Source organism: Rattus norvegicus, chromosome 9 (genome assembly GCF_036323735.1).
Source record: "Rattus norvegicus strain BN/NHsdMcwi chromosome 9, GRCr8, whole genome shotgun sequence".
Taxonomy (NCBI): domain Eukaryota; kingdom Metazoa; phylum Chordata; class Mammalia; order Rodentia; family Muridae; genus Rattus; species Rattus norvegicus.
Window position 1 is genome coordinate 52,860,641 of NC_086027.1, and position 19,910 is coordinate 52,880,550.

Sequence of the window (19,910 nt, forward strand, 5' to 3'; positions counted from 1 at the left end):
GTAACCCAGACTTGCCTCAAACTCAGCTAGGATTAAAAGCATATGCCATCATCCTGGCCCCCAAAACCCACTGAATACAAATGAAATACAGCATGATACATACTAGTGAACCTGGTGAGGGAGTGAATTGAAAGACAGGGAACTTGACTGCTCACCATCGAGTGAGATGGCATGTGGCTCATTACTAACTGGTTCCCTGTGCCTCTGGTCACTAGAATTACCAAATCAGAGTATTAATGAAGAAACCTTACTTCTGTTTGAAGCTCCTATTGTGTTATACTGACAATGCTCTCACCAAGATGCCAGAGGCATCAGGTCCTCAGGGCCTGAGGTAGGCTTTTACCACTCTGGTAACTAGTTTTCAGTCTTTCAGTTCCTGGCTCCCAGGTAGGGGGGTTTGGTGGTGTTTTTATATGGTGTGGTTGAATCCTCTGGAAGCAGTCCTTCTGCCTGAACATATTTTGAAGTATGATCCCAAAAGTTTTTTTGAAGTTCCTACTCTACAGCTTTTTCATTAGCCTGAGAATTAAATTCCAATGAAACACAGTCCAGAAAGTATAAATTTCCCCAGAGCATCACTCAAAAGAGGCTCTGTCCAGTAAGAAGTAGGCAGGCATTGTCAACAAAGGAAAGTATAGATATTCGTATATCCATTATAGTTTATATTCATCTGTATATCCATGGAACTCATTAGAGTTCTTTCACTCTTAGTCTTGATATTCTTTTGTCTCAAACTACAATTTCTTTCACTCCATAATTCTTTTTTAGATTCACCTGGAATAGCTCTAATGTATTTATTTTAGGCCAGGGTGTGCTTTGAGTACTGCGAAGGGGTTAAAAAATGGACAGATCTTACCTGTCACAACTTTTTGCAGATGAAGAGTCTGAAGTCTCAGTTTGAATGGTGGGTCCAGAAATCCACAGAGACAAGTAGTAGAACAGGGACTGGGGACCACATTTCCAGACATTAAACTTGCCTCTTCATACACCAGCTTCTTGCTACTTCTCTCCCTTGATGTCAATCAACAGGCTACACATGCCCAGGTGGAAGCAACTGGAGAGGCATTTGATACATTTCAGGTGCAATCCTTACAACATGGGGAGACAAGGATAATTTTATTTCGAAGATAAGCTCTAAGGGAGATGAAGTATGTCCCCAGGGAGAGTAGGAACAATCCATGGCTGGGCCATTTCAAAACTGGCCCCCTTACCCCTTCTTTGTTTCTTTTTTCTTTTCTTTCTTTCTTTCTTTCTTTCTTTCTTTCTTTCTTTCTTTCTTTCTTTCTTTCTTTTTTTTTTCCGGAGATGGGGACCGAACCCAGGGCCTTGCGCTTGCTAGGCAAGTGCTCTACCACTGAGCTAAATCCCCAACCCCCTTACCCCTTCTTTGAATACTATGGCCAATAACTTTCTAATATCCCTCAGTGCTTCACAAGTACACATACCTCATGTATTATTCTTATTTTGGTTATTCTTCAGCAGTTTTCTGAAGGAACTAGCATGAGACCAGCTCAGCTCACCCAGTGAAAACTGGGTTTGGTTGCAAGTTCAAATTCCCTGCAAAACTTTAGCAATGAATATAACCTTCTAGTGAAGGAAATGGAGCCAATGATGCCATCTATGCCAGTCTCATTATTATATGACAATATAAAGGTTAATTTGAATATATAATAGCACAATTATGTTGCAAAGCTAAGGCACTTAATCCCATTTCAGAACATTTGTCCCAGTTTTAAGACTTGTCCCTTCAGAGAAGGTCACTGAGATCAGCTTCCCAGACACAAAAATAAAAGCACTGGATTGAATACTTTTTAACCACTAATTTTAAAAATTCCTGGCAGCTCTGAAATTGTTTCTACCCCCAAAATATCATACAAACTGGAAATTTTTACGAGATGTCTCATTCCTAATTTACCATCTCATTTATTTTTCAGTACTTTCAAGTATATTTTCCGTAGACTCCTACTAGTTCTATTTTCATTGACAATGCAACAGTTTCCAATAAAACGATACATTATAGAGCATACAAACTATGCTCTCAAAAGAGGTATGAAGTATAACTTTTTAATGTACAAAAACTTGAGGAACTGTCTCCTATGAATGATGAAAGAGAACAGATTCCTCACAAAAATATTAGAACGTAGTTGAAGCCTACAATAGTTTGTTAAAGTAAAAGCCTTCATTCACTTCACTGTGATTATTAGTAAGTACAGAAGCAGTTTACTTTGTTCTTCACCACTGTCAGTCTGTAATCTCCAATTATCCTGTGGATCATTTTCCTCATCCAAGAAACAAGCATTCTATAGCACATCAGGCTGATGTGAGGAATAACTGTGTAATAGTCGCTGGACTGTCGCTACTACTTTATCTGCTGGTTATTATTTCCCACACGTGTGCTGGTTGGTTTAAAGTATCTTTCCAGGGAAAAAATAGTTGATGCTTATTATGTCGGAGGAGAGGGGATTACGGAGTGTTATTTGGGCTTACTTTATGTAGAAGGGAGATTAGGCAATAAACGATTGAGACATTGTAAAAAGCGAAAAGAAGGATGACTTCAGACATGACCATGCCAATTGGGGTCACAGCTATCTGCCCTCTTGGCCGATTCTGTCTTTCCAAGCAGTCGGGAGAATCCCTGAGGCCACTGCCATGGGACGTCACAGGAGGCGGGACCAATGGCGGCCAGCTCGCGTTGCTTAGCCTCCCGTGCTTCCGGCACGGCCGGGGCAGGACTCCCCTCCGCTCTCCGTCCCTGTCTTTCCTCTTGGCCGAGGTGCAACAGCCAGGACGCCCAGCCACGAACTCTACCCTCTGTAAAAGGCATAGCGTCTCCGGCGCGCTGGGTGACACCAGAGCCCCGCCCCGTACGTCACTTCCGCAGCGCTTTCGCCGCAGTGCCTTGTGGGTAGCCGGCCAGGGGTCTCCTGGCGACAACCATGGCGGGGGATGTGGGCGGTCGCAGCTGCACGGACGCGGAGCTGCTGCTGCACCCTGAGCTGCTGTCCCAGGAATTCCTCCTCCTCACCCTGGAGCAGGTGGGGCGCTCAGACCCGACCGTGGACGGACGGGCAGCCGGGAGGACCGGCAGGCCTGCGGGAGGCTCGTGGCCGCTCCCGCGCACACTGATCCAATGGGGCTTGTCTCCCCTGATCCCCAAAGGAATCCTCCTGAGAGTGACTGGAATCCCCGGGAAATCCTCAATAACTCCGAAAGGTTGTCTCAGACGATTTCCGCTGCCTGTGTGCAAGCAACGGCCTGCGGAAGAGATAGGCTAGGCGAACAGACCGGGAGGGAGAAGTCTGGGGCAGTCAGGGCTGGATCCAAAACGTCTAAGAAATAGTCTGTTAGGTAGCTTCTCGCCTCTCTTAGAGACACTCAAATAAGTCCCAGAGAGATGAACCTTCTTCCTAAGATCATTATCAGGACCGAGTCACCGTTTGGAGAACTTAAAAGCACCTAGCTTTCTGGGTGGTGCTTGTCCCCCACCCAACAACCCCCCACCCCCACCCCCGCCCGGGCGGTGTGACCTAAGATAATTGCAAATCGTAAAAGAGAAACGTGATGTTTTATTTAAATGACAGAATTGCTGAAAGTTTCTCTAGAGTTTTATGTGACACGTTTTGTTTTCCATGTGGATTTTCTTCCCCTTGGTACCATATCTTTCTCTAATTTTTTGAAGTTCTCCATCACTATTTTCATCACACCAGGATTATCAAAGGCTTACAAAAACATATTATTGAGCCCCATCATCAGCTTCGCATCAAATTGGTTCCATGTATGCCCTGATACTGCATTTTAACCAGTTCTTGCTGATGACCCAAGGACAATACTTTTATGCACTGTTGCCAGAAGGCAGCCCCTTCAGTGCGGACCAAGCAAATGAAATCGTCTGGGAATGTTGTCCAAGAGTATTCTGATACTCCCACCAAGCAGTAAATGGAAGTTGGAAGCCAGCAATATACTATATGAAAGAGGAATAAGATAGTTCAACAACTTAAAAATGAAATCAAACTAAACAACTGGCTCGCCCGCCCCCATTTTTACAAAGCATACATTTTCCCAATTTTTCCTGTTGGTTTGCATTATTGTGCTTCAAGACGTTGAGAGGGAACTGGGATCTGAGAGAGAATAGTCATTTAAAGTTATTTAGGTATATGTGGTTGGACTGTGAATTGGATGGTGAAAATGGGATGGGACAGACTGCTAATGGTATACTGTCACTGTCATCAGAAGGGAGAGTTAAGTTTCCTTCTGCAGTAGTGCTGTGTATGTTTGTCAGTACATTTGTGTTTTGGGGTGGAGTGGTCTCCATATTAAAGTCAGTGCTTGGCATACTTAAGTCACTGGGTTCAGACACCCAGCAACAAAACAAAATGCAAGTACCCACCATATTAAAAGAAACATGAGAAATAAAACAGAATGAGAGTAAGATCCTACCCCACCAATTGGACCATAATCCGATTCAGTAGCTTATGGACAGAATCTGATGCTTTTGTTTTTGTAATCTGTTTTCCTCAGGCAATGTCCCATTTTTATTTAGATTAAGAAGGGAATGATGGTGGTGGTGATGGTCCTCTGGTGGAGTTGTCCAGCAGTTACAGACAGCAGTCCTCTCACAGCGAGGGCACGTGGCCACTCTTAAGATAAAGCTGAGCTTTATAGAGTTTAATGGGTCTTTAATAGCCTATCTAATAATACAGTTTGACACTTACACAATTGTAAAAATAGCTTTATAATTTATTAAGCATAATGCTTTTACCATGTTACATAGATAGGTGGCTTTCAAATGAAAGATGTTGTTTTGAAGTTGTTTCTGTTTGCTTTCACACAGAAGAACATAGCTGTTGAAAATGACGTAAGAGTAAACAAAGACAACCTTACTGACCTTTACGTCCAGCACGCCATTCCGTTGCCTCAGAGGGATTTGCCAAAGAATCGATGGGGGAAGATGATGGAGAAGAAAAGAGAGCACCATGAAGGGAAAAATGATACCAAAAGGTACTTTTTTTGTGACTGGTAATCTAATCCTTTGTGTTTTTTTTCCCACCAGGTAAACTTAGAAATCATTTATTTGGGCTCTGTTGATGAGCACCAAGTACTATGATTGTGGGATGTACTGACATCCCTTTTTTCATGCCTTAGTTGAGACAAACTTAATCAAGTTTAGTGTGTGCTATGATGGACCGAGATAAACGCTAAGGAGACAGATAAATCACAGAGGGATAATGATAAACTAGCCCGTAGCTGCTTGACTGTAGAATGGCATTTCAGTAGAGAGAACTGTAAGAAGTAGAGAGTTGTCCAATATTCCACACTAAGAGAGTCTGGGTCAGCAATGCGTCTTTATCAGTATCAGTATCAGTATCAGTATCAATCCAGAATTGGAGACAGGGAGGTAGAACACCTACTGTGAATTAACTTGGTATTGTGGGATCTAGTGAAGCTTGTGAATTTTGAGGATTTGTCTTTACTCCGAGATGAGAAACTATGAGAAAGTTTTGAGACATTAATGGCCCTACATGATGACTTTTTTTTTAAAAACAAGATCACTCTCCCTGCTGAACCAGGAAGTAATGCAAGGTGGGACTTTCAAAGATGGTGTGCTGTCATAGAGCTGGCCCTGGTGGCAGGGGTGTGGGTGAGCTGACCCCAAAGGCATAAGGGCTCTCCCTGCCCCTTGCCACTACCCAGGTCCAGGTCGAGAGCTCTGAGTTGGCTCAAGCCAACATCTACCCATCCATGAACTGCTAGAGCATGTGAATGGACTGGGTCTGTAGATCCAAAGCTGCAGAATCTCCATGGCACAGGGCAACCACAGGATATTTGACAGGAGTTCGAATGAGGATTTAGTACTGACAGAGGAACAGAAGCTTATTTTATTTATTTTTCTTTTAGTAGGGAGCTTTCGAGGGCAAATGGACAGGGAGATGAGTGGGATTGGAGTTCAGGATGGGAAACTCACAAAGAATAAAGAATTAAAAAGAAGAAGGAGAAGAAGAAAAGAAGGGAGGAGGAAGAGGAGCAGGGAAGGCTGTACTGTCATCCAGGCAATAAATGATATTTTTGACTAAGGAATTTGATGGGCTAAGGTCTAGATGTGTTTCTAGTCAACCAATAGAATTTGTTGACTTCTGAGGAAGAAAAGATGAGTCAAATAAGATCTTAAGCTTTTTGACTAATGTGGAAATGAAGAGTGTTACTTAGATTAAGGCACAGATATCTAATTCTTAAAAGATTCCTAAATTTCAGAAAACTAATTAAATTATTTTTAAAAGAAAATTGCATTTGATTAGTGAATGTTGTTGACTATGTTGGGAGGATGGCTTTCTAGAATCCATGAGTGTTGGTCGTACTAGTGGTGGTATTGATCAGTTACTAGGGCCTTCTCTTCAGAGGCACTGCTGTAGACAGTGCACTAGAGGCAGTAGGAAAGGTTTGAAGAGCTGGGAAAGAGGGAAGATGTAGGTTTAAGTTGACCAGTGGTTTTAATCTTTTGTGAGTCTTTTAACTGAGGTGAATGGGAAGCATGAATGTAGTCTAATATATGTGTGAATGTCTTGCCTTGATCAGGAATGATTACATATTAGTATGGGCTACACGTTAGTGTTAACTTTCACAAGTCTGAATTATGTTAATGTACCTTTCATTTTATTTACTTGTTGAGGCTCTTAAGTTCAAGCAGTATTATTAGCACATTCCAGCATTTGTCCTAGTAATAAGCAAAACTTTTAGTGCTGATCATGCTTTCTTTCAAAGCTAAACTTAATAGCCCCTGGGTATTATTTGGAAAAGATCTTTGGCTTTATTTTAAGAGTTTGCAGTTTAAAGATTGAGGTTCGAAGCGCAGTTATAGAGCAATTACCTAGATGGGGTGCAAGGTCTGGGTTTGATGCCAGCACTATAGGACTCCCAACCACCCCCCCCCCCCTTCTGCTTGTGCACACACACAACGCTTTACAATTTGAATCTTAAACCAGAGCATTATAGTTGAAATTATCTAAAAGTATCCTGTTTTGGTGAGAAACGTGGATCCAGAGGAATGCTCTAACTAGCTCAAGGTGAGACACAGTGTATCAGTTACATTTCTGTCACTGTGATAAAGTATCATGGCCAAGGCAGCTTATGGAAGGAAGAGTTTATTTGGCTTATGGGTCCATGGGGATAAAAGCTCATCACCATCACAGTAGGGAAGCCCTGTAGCAAGCCCTAGGCAGGGTGTCAGGAACATCTGAGAGCTCATATCTCAAACCCCAAACAGGAAGCAGAGAGAGCAACCTCCAAATGGCACAAGTTTTAAGCTGGTGGTTCCCATCCTGTGGGTCCTGACCCCTTTGGGGGTCAGATGGCCCTTTCACAAGAATTGCCCAAGACCATCAGAAAACACAGATATTTATGTTACAATTCACAAGAGTAGCAAAATTAGTTAAGAAGTAGCAATGAAAATAATTTTGTGATTGGGGATCACTATAACATGAGGAACTGTATTAAAGGGTCACAGCATTCAGAAGGTTGAGGACCATTGCACTAGAACCTTGTGGCCACACACTACACGCCCTCCTTCAGATGATGTAACTGACTAAAGATGAGGGTGGATATGGAGGCCTCAATGCCCATGAAGATGGAGGCTGTGTTTCACAGTACAGGCATGCTCCTTCGGTCTGTGAACACCATGGGCTTATTTTACAGTGGGTTTGTAGAGTATGTTTGTTTTATAAACAATACATTAGCTTACTTACGGTCTTCACAGTCTCAGCCTTCACATTCACTCATCCCTCCCTTGGTGATTCACCCAGAGCAATGCTCAGTCCTTCCAGTTCCAGCCACTGAAAGTCCCCTGTGCCAGTCACTATTGCTAATCTTCTATCCTTGTTTTTATTTTGTGTTTTCTATGCTTCTGCATGTTTAAATCCACAAGTATTCACAATTACCTGCAATGTTCAGGCCTGTGCTTTGAAGTAGTGAGATGTACCAGTCAGTCAGTGGGCATGAAGACTCATCAAATCCCATGATTATAATTACACAGATATTTCACTCACTGATGAAAAAGTGTCCAGACCTTGGAGACACTTGGTAACTGCAGTAGAGTTTTACTTTGTTGTTTGTGGACTACTGCTGTGGGAATCTTGGAACTGTCTTGTAGTTTCTCTTGTAAACTAATAATTGATTATAAGCACATGGACAGAATAACAGTACTGATGAGCTGCTCTTTTTTATTATGGAGCTAATTAATATTTATATCAGTTATTTTCTATTTCTTTGATAAAACACCAAGATCAAGGCAGTTTGTAGACAGAAAGCCTTATTTGGGCTTATGAAGGGGCCTTTCCCTTAGTCCAGAGCGATGGGTGCGTTCGGCAGGCAATCGTGGTAGTCGGCAGTACACAATTGTGAGCTCCCATCTTGAACTGCAAGCAGGAAATAGAGAGCCCTCCCCCACTGAGGCCCTCTAAAAGGCCACAGCTCCTAACTGCCCAAACAGTACCTCCTACTGGGGACCAAGCATTCACACTCCCACGACTCTGAGAGACATGTCATAAAAGATAATGAAAATTCTTATAAATGAATATTTTATACTTTAAAGCACTAGACAATTGTTTCTTTGGGCCTAGGATTATTCCTTTACCACAGTTTGTTCACGAAACCTCGTTGCCTATTAATCTGCCAGCCTGTGTGCTGCTTTACAAGAAAACATCTCTCTGCTTTCAGGGGTAGTGCTGTAGATGGATTAAGGAAAAGACCCCTCATTGTGTTCGATGGGAGCTCAACAAGCACAAGCATCAAAGTGAAAAAGACAGAGAACGGAGCAGACGACCGGCTCAAGCCTCCTGCCCAGACAGGCTCCACCAGTGATAGCCTTCGGAAATCACCAAATTCCTCTTCGAGGATTGCACCCCTAGTTTTGTATTCCAGTTTACCTATGAACAATAAAATGGAGCACAATAATAATGACACTAAACAGAACCATGACTTGACGCATAGGAAAAGTCCTTCGGGTCCAGTGAAGTCACCGCCTCTCTCCCCTGTTGGAACTACTCCTGTGAAATTGAAACGGGCTGCTCCTAAGGAAGAGGCAGAGGCCACAGTAAGTGTGGGGGCGGCTTCCATGTTGAGCATGGCACTGAGCATCCGCCCTGTAGCTCCGGGGCAGCTGGCTGTGCTTGCTTCCTTTTGGGGATGGATACGGTGCTAAAAACAAGCCTATTTCCTTTAGTGGCTTGTGATTGGAAAACAGTGTAGTGTTTAAAACTTGGCTCCATGTTAAACTGTAACAGAGTTTTGATAGTTACGCTGACACCATTCTTTACTGACATAAAGGATCACCCTGAGACCAGTCCCTGCAGCAGGGAAGGCTACAATGGTCCTACCTGCACAGAACCCACTGGAGCCCTGAGCGGGATGCCATCTCACCTACCCGGGCTCTGCAGCGTCCCCAGTCTACCCCAGTGGGTATTTCAAAGCAGTACCGTATGTGTCTCTGGCCGAGCCAGGCTGAGGAGCTGTAGTTCAGTAGGTGCCATTCTAGAGTGAGTGAAGAGACATGCTCCTACCTGACTCTATAGCCCACAGTGCCTACTTGCTGTCCTGAAACTCTGCTGTGATCTGGTTTTTTTATATTCCATAGCTCATATATTTGAATCCTGGAATTTAAAAATCTACAATGATTATTGTTTTTGAAAGTTCACAAAATTTCTTTCTAGGTAAAATGAATGCAGAGAGGCAGATTTCCTAAAATTTCCCTTTCCATCTTGGAATCAAAAAGATGAATACTTCTTTGTTGGTGAGGCCCAGAATGCTATTGTCTGGGGCAGACACATTTATAAAGTAGTATTTGGGCCTTGGCCTTAAGTCTGTTTGTACATACCTTAAACCTACCTTAGAGTCTACTCTTCCCTAAACATCAAATTACTTAACTTTGGAAGGAGAGAGGAGTTCTAAGGGGAGTCTCTTACATGTGTGTGTTCTGCTGTTTTGAAGCATCTGGATGCTTGGATTTCATATGTCATAGTTGCATGACTTTTCCAGTTAAGTGGCCAGACTATACTTTTATTACAGAGCATATGCTGGACACGAATCTGCTCACATACTTAACTACTTTTGTGAGATACAGGATAATGTGGGCCAAAAAGAGGAAAATCCGAGGCTGGAGAGATGGCTCAGTGGTTAAGAGCACTGGCTGCTCTTCCACAGGTTCTGAGTTTAATTCCCAGCAACCACATGGTGGCTCACAACCGTCTGTACTAGGATCAAATGCCCTCTTCTGGTGTGTCTGAAGACAGCTGCAGTGTACTCACATACATAAATAAGTCTTGTTAAAAACTAATTAAAAAAAACAATAATGCACATCTGAAACAATGCTATAATGAGGAGTAAGCCTTCGAGGCATATGTATTTACACAACCATGACCTTTGTGTATATATGTAGACACATATAGATAGGTATTACCTTAGAAATGTAAATATTTAGTGAACATGTCTCATGAAGTTTAGACTATGACATCAGGGAGGGAGGTGGGCTAGGAGCCTCAAGAGAGGCCTCTTCCCTCTTCTTTCTGTAGTTTCTGGTTCTGCCGTTTGTGGGATAGGCTTCAGGGTGTGTGTGTGTGTGAGTGTAAATGATCTTGGCATAGAACATTTGAGAACCACGGAACAAATAGGAGCCAAGAGACTTACTTTATAATCTGAGCACCGTTCCCACCAGAGGGCAGCAGTGCTCTTGCTCTGGTGGGCCTGTAGCTGGCTTTGGCTGCCTGAGTGCTCATTTTGGCCATTTTGAGGCATCTGCTGTTATAAACTGTTCCTGTTCCTGTCTTCTAGAATCACCTGAAGCCACCAGAAGCAAAGAGGAAGATACAGCATGTTACGTGGCCATGAAGGGAAGCCTCCCAGATGTAAATAGAGCTGCAGCCGCAGTTTCAGATGAGTCCACAGTATTTACAGAGATCCTGAACACTGAGGGGTTTCCTTGAGGTTTAAAATAGGTTTGGAAAAATGAGTCTTTTCCTTCTCTCCCTCCCTCCATTTCTTCCCTTCCTTACAATGTCTTGACTTTCATGTCCCAATTAGGGAAGAAATTTCTTTTTAAAATACAGCTTTGTACACATCCTCTGTAAAATTCTTTTTCCAAGCAAAAGCAGTTAGCAGTTCACAGTATTGTAGTAAATATTGCCACCTGCATCTTGAAGGGTTCGCCAAGAACAGTGTATTGATGGTGTTGATGGAAAAGCGTTCTGCTCTTCAGTTACGTGTGTCACTTTGTCCCATGGAAAGCAAAAGGGAAGTCAGGGCTTGCCATTTCTCCTTCTCAGTGGCAAAAGCTGCTTTGTCTGTAGAATGTTCCTGGCTTACAGGGGCCCTGTCTATTCTTGTCTTAAGCAGCTTGAGGTCTCACTGTGAGCTCAGCTATTTCTTGTATGAACTTAAGCTTTTTAAAATGAGACTGACTTTAATGTCTTCAGGCTGGGTGATCATGTTAGAGGCTGTACTCCATGTCAGAAAACTTGGGAATGATGGGTCCTACAAGTCTAGACAGAAGAAAGTCCAGAACATGTGGCAGTGGTGGGGGTTGCTTATCAGTATGCTGTGGAGTAGGCAGTCGTCACTGTCGGGACACTGAGTTGGGATTCACTGTAGAGTGCAGCAGAAAGTGGACTCCTTACTGAAGAGGGTCATGTGCTATAATACAGATTCCTGCAGGGATGTCCCGTGCAGGGGTACGTGGTGGTCTTTTTATTTTTGTGCAAATAGCATTATCCACGTGTATAATGCAGGCAAATGAGAAAATACTGTTTGCTTTAAGGTCGAGATTTCTAGTGTCTGCTTATTCCTTTATATTTCTAAGAGCAAAAGATACTTCATACTTTTTCCATGTATAATCTTCAAATTGTTGGTTTGTCTTGTTGGTATGCCATATGGTCATCTCCTTTCTTTGATTTGTTAAACAGCCATTTTAGTTCATTTATCAGAATAGCCTTACAAAAAATAATTCAGCCTTGCAGGTAAGTACTGTTCTTAGGCATCAACCCTGTAGTTTTTAAGCGTTCTGCTTTCTTCCCCCCAGACTAAATTTGTACATGTAAGACAAAGTTTATGATACTAAGTGTTGCATGAACTGTTGATTCTACAGTAATTTTTTAAATATATTGTTATCTGCAGGGTTGATAAGTTAATATTGTTGGAAGGAACTGTGCTCCTATATGTAATGGTCAAGGTAGATTTTAAAAGTGCAGCTTTTAGAGTAGAAGAACACATTATATTTTATATTCAGTTGACCTCTCTGCTTCCACCGGTGTTTCTCTCTTAAGGAGAGAGTTTACCGTTTGACAGTTTTAAGTCAGTGGGAACTTATTTTAGTTACTCAGTGAAATTAATTTTTAATTTGTATGTTTAACTTACAGAGTAGGTTGGTAATAACAGCTGAACTGTGTAACATTGTTGCTTCAAATTGAAGTTTATACTATGACCATCCAGCATCTGCGCTCACATAGCAGCATATTGTTGAGCTGTCTTGAGTTTGAGAGGTGGAAAAGCATTGACCCATGCACTGTGTATTATGTAGTGCCTCCATCACAGAGCGCCATGCCTCCTGAAGGGATTGTAGAACTGGCTCCCTCCATGTGATGACGAAGCGTGCTGAGAGCTGTGAATCTGGGGCAGCAGCTTTGGGAGTGTTGTTTTGAAGTAGTGTTTGAGTTTGGGCTCTAAGGACTCTATAGGGTAGTGGACAAGTCTGGAGTAAGTTTACTTAGTAGTGTATAGGGTTAGTATTGTTGCTTTGGATTCTGTATCCCAGTGCAAGCTATTATTCCTGGGTCGGGCAAATGAATGGCATTAGAGACGGTGGGATGCTCCTGAGGTACAGAAGGCACCGCATCTACCATTGGCAAGTCCACCTTGTTCTTTTTTTCCTATTTTGTATATCCTGGTCTCTTTCCCACTCTTCTTCCTCTCTTCTCTAGGTCTGAGCCTCAGACTTAGATTTGCAGATGGCATTGTGTCTATGACCTTACTCCATTCACTGAGGGTGAAGATGGTCTGACCCCAAACCTCCTACATCCGAGGGGGTCATAGACCACTGTGTGGATCCTGCAGTCTGGAGTCCTGTAGCACCAGGACACTAAATTGCTTCCCAAAGGCTGTCATAGTTTTCCAGAGTAGCCTTATAATTTAGGCAGCTGCCAGACACTTGGAAGAGTGGCTCGCTACTACCATAGGCTGTGTTTGCTGGTATTAAAATTCTTCAAAATTGAAACTTCCATTTGAAATTGTGTTTTGCTTGACTTAAGTTTGAGAGACAGTTCTAAAACTGATGTAGAGACTCATTCAACAGCAATGACCTTTTACAAACTTACATTAAGTAAAACTGCCAGTAGATTAAATCATCCCCATACGGAAGAACTTTCTCTACTTACTACTGTGGAATTTGAGCATTGTTGAGAGGCTACAATTGGTCGACATGTTTTTAAGTGTGCTTTTCTTAAATGCTTGTGTAAGTTTTGTAATTCAGTATAGAAAAGGTTGACCTTGTAATGTACATTTTTGTATGTATAGTCTTTTAAGTAGCCTTGTCCTTATTTAAATAAACTGAATAAAACTATCTTGATCGGGTCTGTCATTTGCAATATAAATAAAAGGAAAAAATATTCCTATGATGTATATGACTGAAACTGGTTTAGGAAGTGCCATTATGTGTGGCATAATCTTATCCACACTCAAGAAGCCCAGTTGAGCTCCCTTTTGTGAGCAAGAGGGCAGTTAGTGATGTCATGTTTAAGATATCTTGACTGGTGTGAAGGTGTGCATCCCCAAGTGTTCCTAAGTAATAAACGGGGCAGAGCAGAGTCTAGGTTGGGACACTTAAGGGGAAGGGGTCTGAAGTGAACAGCTGGTCTCCCCTCTGAGGAGTAAATTAAGTAACTTGGAAAATACTCTGGTATTTTCTATTTTGAACCCAAAAGAGCAAAGACAAAGGTCTTCTTGCACTAGTGCGTTTTATGAACTGAAATGCCTTTTTTCAGTTGCTTAAAAATTTAGTTGATTTTCTTATTGTGAGATGAAGATGTGAGTCCTTGTGTATTTTTTAATTCCTTCAGATTTTGTACCTTAAGGCTGAGCGGGGCGATTCAGTTACTAACTCCATGCAGAAGGCAGGCAGGGTATGTGAAGTAATGTATTTGGAATGACAGGATGTGAACCAATAATTTATTCAGAAATTTATGTCTAGATGCACAGAAAATTATTTTATGCCTTGGCTTATGACTTGGCAACTTTTCTAATCCTGTGGTAAGACACTATACCCAGAGCAAGTTAGAAAAGAAAGTTTATTTTGTGCCTACAGTTTCAGGATGTTGGAAAGCACACCAGGGGAACTTCATAAAACCTCAGAGCTCAGCCCCCACTGACATACTTCTATCAAGGCCACATCTAATGTTCCTGTATTACTCTTCTGTTGTGTGATAAGATACCTTGACCAAGGCAACTTTAGAAGAAGGTTTATTGTTTCAGAGGGTTAGAGTTCATGACAGCCATACTGAGGAGCATAGGCAGGCAGGCAGGCATGTGTTAGAGCTAACATCTTGAGACACAATCATAAGGCAGACAGTCTTTTGAAGCCTCAGTGTGACACAGTTCCTCTAACAAGGCCATGCCACCTAATGCTACCCAAAACAATTCTACCAGCTGAGGACCAGGTTTTCAAGTATGTGAACCTATGGCGGCCGGCCATTCATTCAGATTAGCATATTCAACCACCTGACCCTCGTGAGCCTATGGCCTTATATAGCATAATGCAAAATGCAGTTTGTCCAACTTCAGAAGTACTCTGAACAGTCTTAGCACAGTTAAAAAGTCCAACTCTCGCCTTAGACCCAAGGCAATCTCTTATGAAATTAAAAAAAAAAAAAGCAAATTACACATTTCTAGCATACAGTGCCGTGGGACGCATATTACCATTCCAAAAGGAAGGAGTGCAGGCATAGTGAGGAAACACTTATCCGCAGCAAGAACAAAATCTAGCAGGGCAAACCAAGTACTGAAGCTTCACGTGTGATGTCAAAGGTCTTAGATGGCTCTACTCTTCTACTTTTGCTGCCTGAAACACACTTCTCTGTCCTCGGCTGGTTCTACTCCCTGAGTGCAACTCTTCTTGGCGGATGTCTCATGGCTCTAGCTTCTTCAACACCTTGGAGTCTCCAGTGCAACCCAGGCTTCACTTTCACAGCTTCACAAAATGGTCCTTCAAGGCCTCCATGAAGGGTGTCTCCGCCACAGCCCTGGCCTTAAAGTCTCCCCTTAACTGTGGAAGAAGATTATACAAACTCTGTACTTGTGTATCCTTCCTGACTCTGAAGCTAGGACCACATGGACAACAGCGATGTGTTCAACTTTCTGCTTGGAACGGAGTGTAGCCACACAGAATCACGGTTTCTGCAGCTTCCTTTTGCTGTTGCCTTTTAGGAACAAAAAATTCCTTGGGCCTTTCTTTTTTCCAAGTTAGACACCATGTGCCTTGGTGTGGTCTTTCCCTGTGAGCCCTCATTCCTTTACTCCATTTTGATTCATGCCTTTATCTCTTTCCACTTAAGCCTCAGCTCCAACATTAAATTGCACGATGCTCTCTTTCTCTGCAAGCTGTATTTCATTCTGCCCCGGTTGTGTGAGTTCTCATAACCATGTGATAGAGCCCATAGCTGTCCATGTCTTGAAATCTCCTTCATCAAGTACTTCACCTAGTACTTTATCATCTAACCTTGGGCAGGTTTTTAGGACAAAGGCAGAAAGCAGCCACGTTCTTTGCCAGAATATCTCAGGACTGGTCTGTAATCCAGCTACTCATATTGTTTTCCTCTGAAGCCCGTCACGGTGGGCCTCTGAAGTCCACATTGCTCTCAGCACTACTATCTTCCAAGCTGCTACTAGAATGGCCCATTAAGTCCTGCTTACAGCATTCAGCTGCTTAATTCAAAGTCCCAAATCATCCTCATTCTCCCCAAAAGTGACATGGTCAGGCCTGTCATAGAATTGGCCTACACCCTGGTACCAAGTTCATAATAATCAGGATTCTGTATAGGAACAGAACTAATTGAATGAATGAATCCTATCTGCTGCTGACGTCCCAGGGAAGTCCTAGAGAGTCTTTGGTTCATATTGGAATCCTGAAAACAGATGTTCTAACACCAGTGAAGGACTGTCTCAAGAATCCAATAAACAACGGATATATACAGAATCTTCCATCCAAAAGAAACAGTATACATTCTCCTCAGCAGCCCATGGAACCTCTCTAAAATAGACCACATCCTAAACCATAAACCAAGTGTTACCAAAATACAAAATACAAAATAATTGGAATCATCTCCTGCATTTTATCAGAACATGATAAAACTAAAAATTAGTAGTAAGAAAAATTACAGAAACTATACAAAAAAGTGGGTAAATGGCTGTTTTAACGATTTTAAAAATTATCTTTAAATTTTAATATAAAACATTTTAATATACAATTCTTTAATTAAATTTATTCTTTGAGAATTCAGTACATCTATATACCGAATTCTGATTATGCTTCCTTCCCCCACCCATCTTATCCTAATAACTAAAGGCAAGCTATGGTAAATACAAATACTCTGAGGATACTGCTAAAGATGCTGATAATAACTGTTGAGGGCTCTTCCCTAAATGGAACATCTACATCAGTCCTTCTAAGACTTAAGAAATGTTGTAGAAGTGAGTACAGAAAAAGTATGTGAGCCAGACAATGAGAGGAAGGACACGGGGCATCTGTGTATGACATGGGTGTTGTAAGCCTGGGCAATATACTCTTCGTTAACCACATGGATTTACTGCTAACTCTTACCAAAGCTTTAAAGATGAGCTTGTACCAGTGCTCGTTAAGTAGTTCCATAACATAAAAGGAAAAGGACACTGCCAAACTCACCTTAGGAAGCTAGCGTTACTCAGGTACACACACACACACACACACACACACACACACACACACACACACACACACACACACAGAAGAGGGGTTGAATTTTGGGTCAGTTTCCCCCATGAACTGTTTGGGAAGGATATATGGTCTTGGAGGAGGTGAATCACTGGGTTGGGCTTTGAAATTTTAAAAGATTCCCGTCATTCCCAGCGCTCACTGTCATCTTTTGGTTGTGGATCAAGATGTAAGCTCTCAACTGTTTCTTCAATCCCACTATCATGAACTCTAACCCCCTGAACCCATAAGCCAAATTAAATGCTTTCTTTTTTATATGTTTATTTTTGAGATTGTATTTTAATTGATTTCCCCCTTTCCTGTCCCTAAACCGACCCATATACCCCTTGCTCTGCTTCAAATTCATAGCCTCTTTCTCATCGGCTTAAATGTTTTCTTTTACACATTGTCTTGGTCATGGTGTTTTATCACAGCAATAAAGAAGTAGCTGAGACAGTGGCAGAAACCTCAAGTCGCTTTAAGTCCAGAAGACCCAAAGGAGTTAGAGTAACTTTTCTGTTGCTGTGATAAAACACCATGACCAAGACAACGTGGAGAAAGTACATTTTTGTTCACAGTTTCAGAGGAGTAAGAGTCCCTCATGGTGGGGTGCATGTCAGCTGAAGGAAGAAACTGAAGTCAGTATCCGCACACAGGAAGCAGAGAACGAACCAGAAGCGGGGTAAGACTGGAGCCTCAAAGCCCGCCCTAATGACACACTTCCTCCACCAAGGTCCCTCCCACCTCCTGAGGGTTGCATAACCTCCCCAACATTGCCACCAAACGGAGGAACAAGTGTTCAAATGTTGGGAGCTATGCCCTCAAAGCCCTCCATTATTGATGTTATTATTATGGTTAGAGTTAAGTATGACTGGGTTCATGGAAAATCCCCAGCCAGCTGCAGAAGACTAATACAAATCCAGTGGTCAGGATGAATAATGATATGATAAAGTTGTGACCTTGCTGAGAAATACATCTAACGTCAAGACGCCCAATGTGATGACCTGTAACCTTTCTGAGAAACCAACATCCTGCTGACCAATAGATATGACAAACCTGTGACCTTTCTAACAACCTGTCAACATCAGCCGATTCCCTGACCACATGAATACTGTGTCCTTGGCCTGCGTAAATGTTTCACACTTCCCCCCTCCCTCTGTTACCCATGTTTTGGTATAAATTCAGCCTTGGGGAAAAATAAAATTGTCTCCTTGATCAGACTCTTGTCTTGACGTCCTTCTTCGAGTCTCTTGTCCCCATTCTCTTTCAGGCACCCTCAGCCCCGTCGTTGCATTCAAATACTTGGACTTTGGGAAACATCTCTCATTCAAACCACTGTATGCACTTCATTTGTTATTAAACCCAGTTTAAGAAACTGGACTTGAAAAGCCAGTGTGGACATTGTAAGCACCAGTGGGTTACTGTTACCATTTTGCTAAAGGCGTACAGTATATCCCTGCCTTCTGAATGTTTATGCCCATAGATTGGTGCTGCCCTCGGGCTTGTTCAGAGATGCATCTGTGTGTAGTGGATGATGACTAACAAGTGATTGTTCAGTGTTCAGCCATAAATGGGTTGTTTGTATCACTCCATCCAAGGAACACTGCAGAGAAGAGGGCAGAGTGTAAGCCAGGGGGCAGAAAGGACTGAGGAGAAACGCCGTCTTCCAGAGACGGCATGGTCATTTTGCTCACAAAGTCAGCAACTCTGGTAATCAGCATGTGCTGGCTGGTTTTGTGTATCCTAAGCTGGAGTTATCACAGAGAAAGGATCTTCCCTTGAGGAAATGCTTCCATGAGATCCAGCTGTAAGGCATTTTCTCAATTGGGGATCAAGGGGGAGGGCCCAGCCCATTGTGGGTGGTGCCATCCCTGGGCTGGTGGTCCTGAGTTCTATAAGAAAGCAACCTGAGCAAGCCAGGGGAAGCAAGCCAGTAAGTAACATCCTTCCATGGCCTCTGCATCAGTTCCTGCCTCCAGGTTCCTGCCCTGTGTGAGTTCCTGTCCTGACCTTCTTTGGTAATGAACAGCAATGTGGAAGTGTAACTTGAATAAACCCTTTCCTCCTCAACTTGCTTCTTGGTCATGATGTTTTGTGCAGGGATAGAAACTGTAACTAAGACACAACACAAGATGGGGGCCCTCAGAATTCCATCATGAATGGATGAGGCGTTTATAAGGCCCCATCCCTGCCTTAGGAACTATTGAGCTATTGTGATTAATGATTGCTGGGAAAGGGTAGCAGTTTTCTTCAGTGGTGTAGGCATTGGTAAATTGTCCACACTTGAGTAAATATCCCCACACACGTGTGCTCACGCAAACAACCCTAATAAAAGTCGGTGGATTATCACATGACAGAAGGAGATTACTTGTTTGGGGTTTGACAGGATTGGGAAGGGGACTAGAGAGGGAAATGGTGAGTGAAAAATGTACATCATATACACATTTGATATCATCAAAAATTAAAAGACATCCTGTATCCATTCAAAAAACAAACTGACTACATTTGTGCACTGAACAGATGTGTTCTCTTTGGCATGGCTTGTCTATTTATCAAACTGTCTTAGGAAATAAAAGGTAGAAACACAACTATGCTATCATCCTAAAGAGAAATGATTATGTGGTCAGGGACACAAGTCAGGCTCACCATGTCCTAGCTTAGCCACTAGGCAAGATTCCTTTACAGACTGCTCTTGGAGTCTGAGTTGTCTGTTTGTCTGTGTACTGTAGCGAGATCCTGAAGGTGAGCTGGATACAATAGACCATCCTGTAATTCCTGTATCTATGAGGCTGAAGCAGAAGGATTGCTACAGAGTGAGAGTCTGGACATCTCCTGTGCGTGCATACACACACACATATACATATATACACACATATATACACATATACACATTCACACACACACGCTTATACATACACATTCACACATACATGCT

At 42.5% G+C, this 19,910-nt stretch overlaps 2 protein-coding genes across 3 annotated transcripts in view; one reads left to right on the forward strand and one right to left on the reverse strand.

Moving 5' to 3' along the window:
• Positions 1-2,801, reverse strand: part of Tgfbrap1 (transforming growth factor, beta receptor associated protein 1) — a 50,355-nt gene extending 47,554 nt beyond the window's left edge. The window contains exons 1-2 of one of the 2 annotated variants that reach the window (NM_001106907.2): positions 2,488-2,801; positions 857-1,054 (exon numbers count right to left, since the gene is read on the reverse strand). In NM_001106907.2, coding sequence (NP_001100377.2) covers positions 857-968 — 112 coding nt within the window. In that variant the 5' untranslated portion in view covers positions 969-1,054; positions 2,488-2,801. Of the gene's footprint in view, positions 1-856; positions 1,089-2,487 lie in introns of both variants that reach the window. The other variant, XM_039083260.2, reaches the window with a different exon arrangement.
• Positions 2,802-2,924: 123 nt separating this feature from the next.
• Positions 2,925-13,594, forward strand: C9h2orf49 (similar to human chromosome 2 open reading frame 49). Its single transcript, NM_001008517.2, has 4 exons — positions 2,925-3,035; positions 4,832-4,998; positions 8,707-9,082; positions 10,816-13,594. Exons 1-4 carry the CDS (start codon positions 2,937-2,939, stop codon positions 10,870-10,872), a joined length of 699 nt encoding a protein of 232 aa, NP_001008517.1. The 5' UTR covers positions 2,925-2,936; the 3' UTR covers positions 10,873-13,594.
• The last annotated feature ends 6,316 nt before the right edge of the window (positions 13,595-19,910 follow it).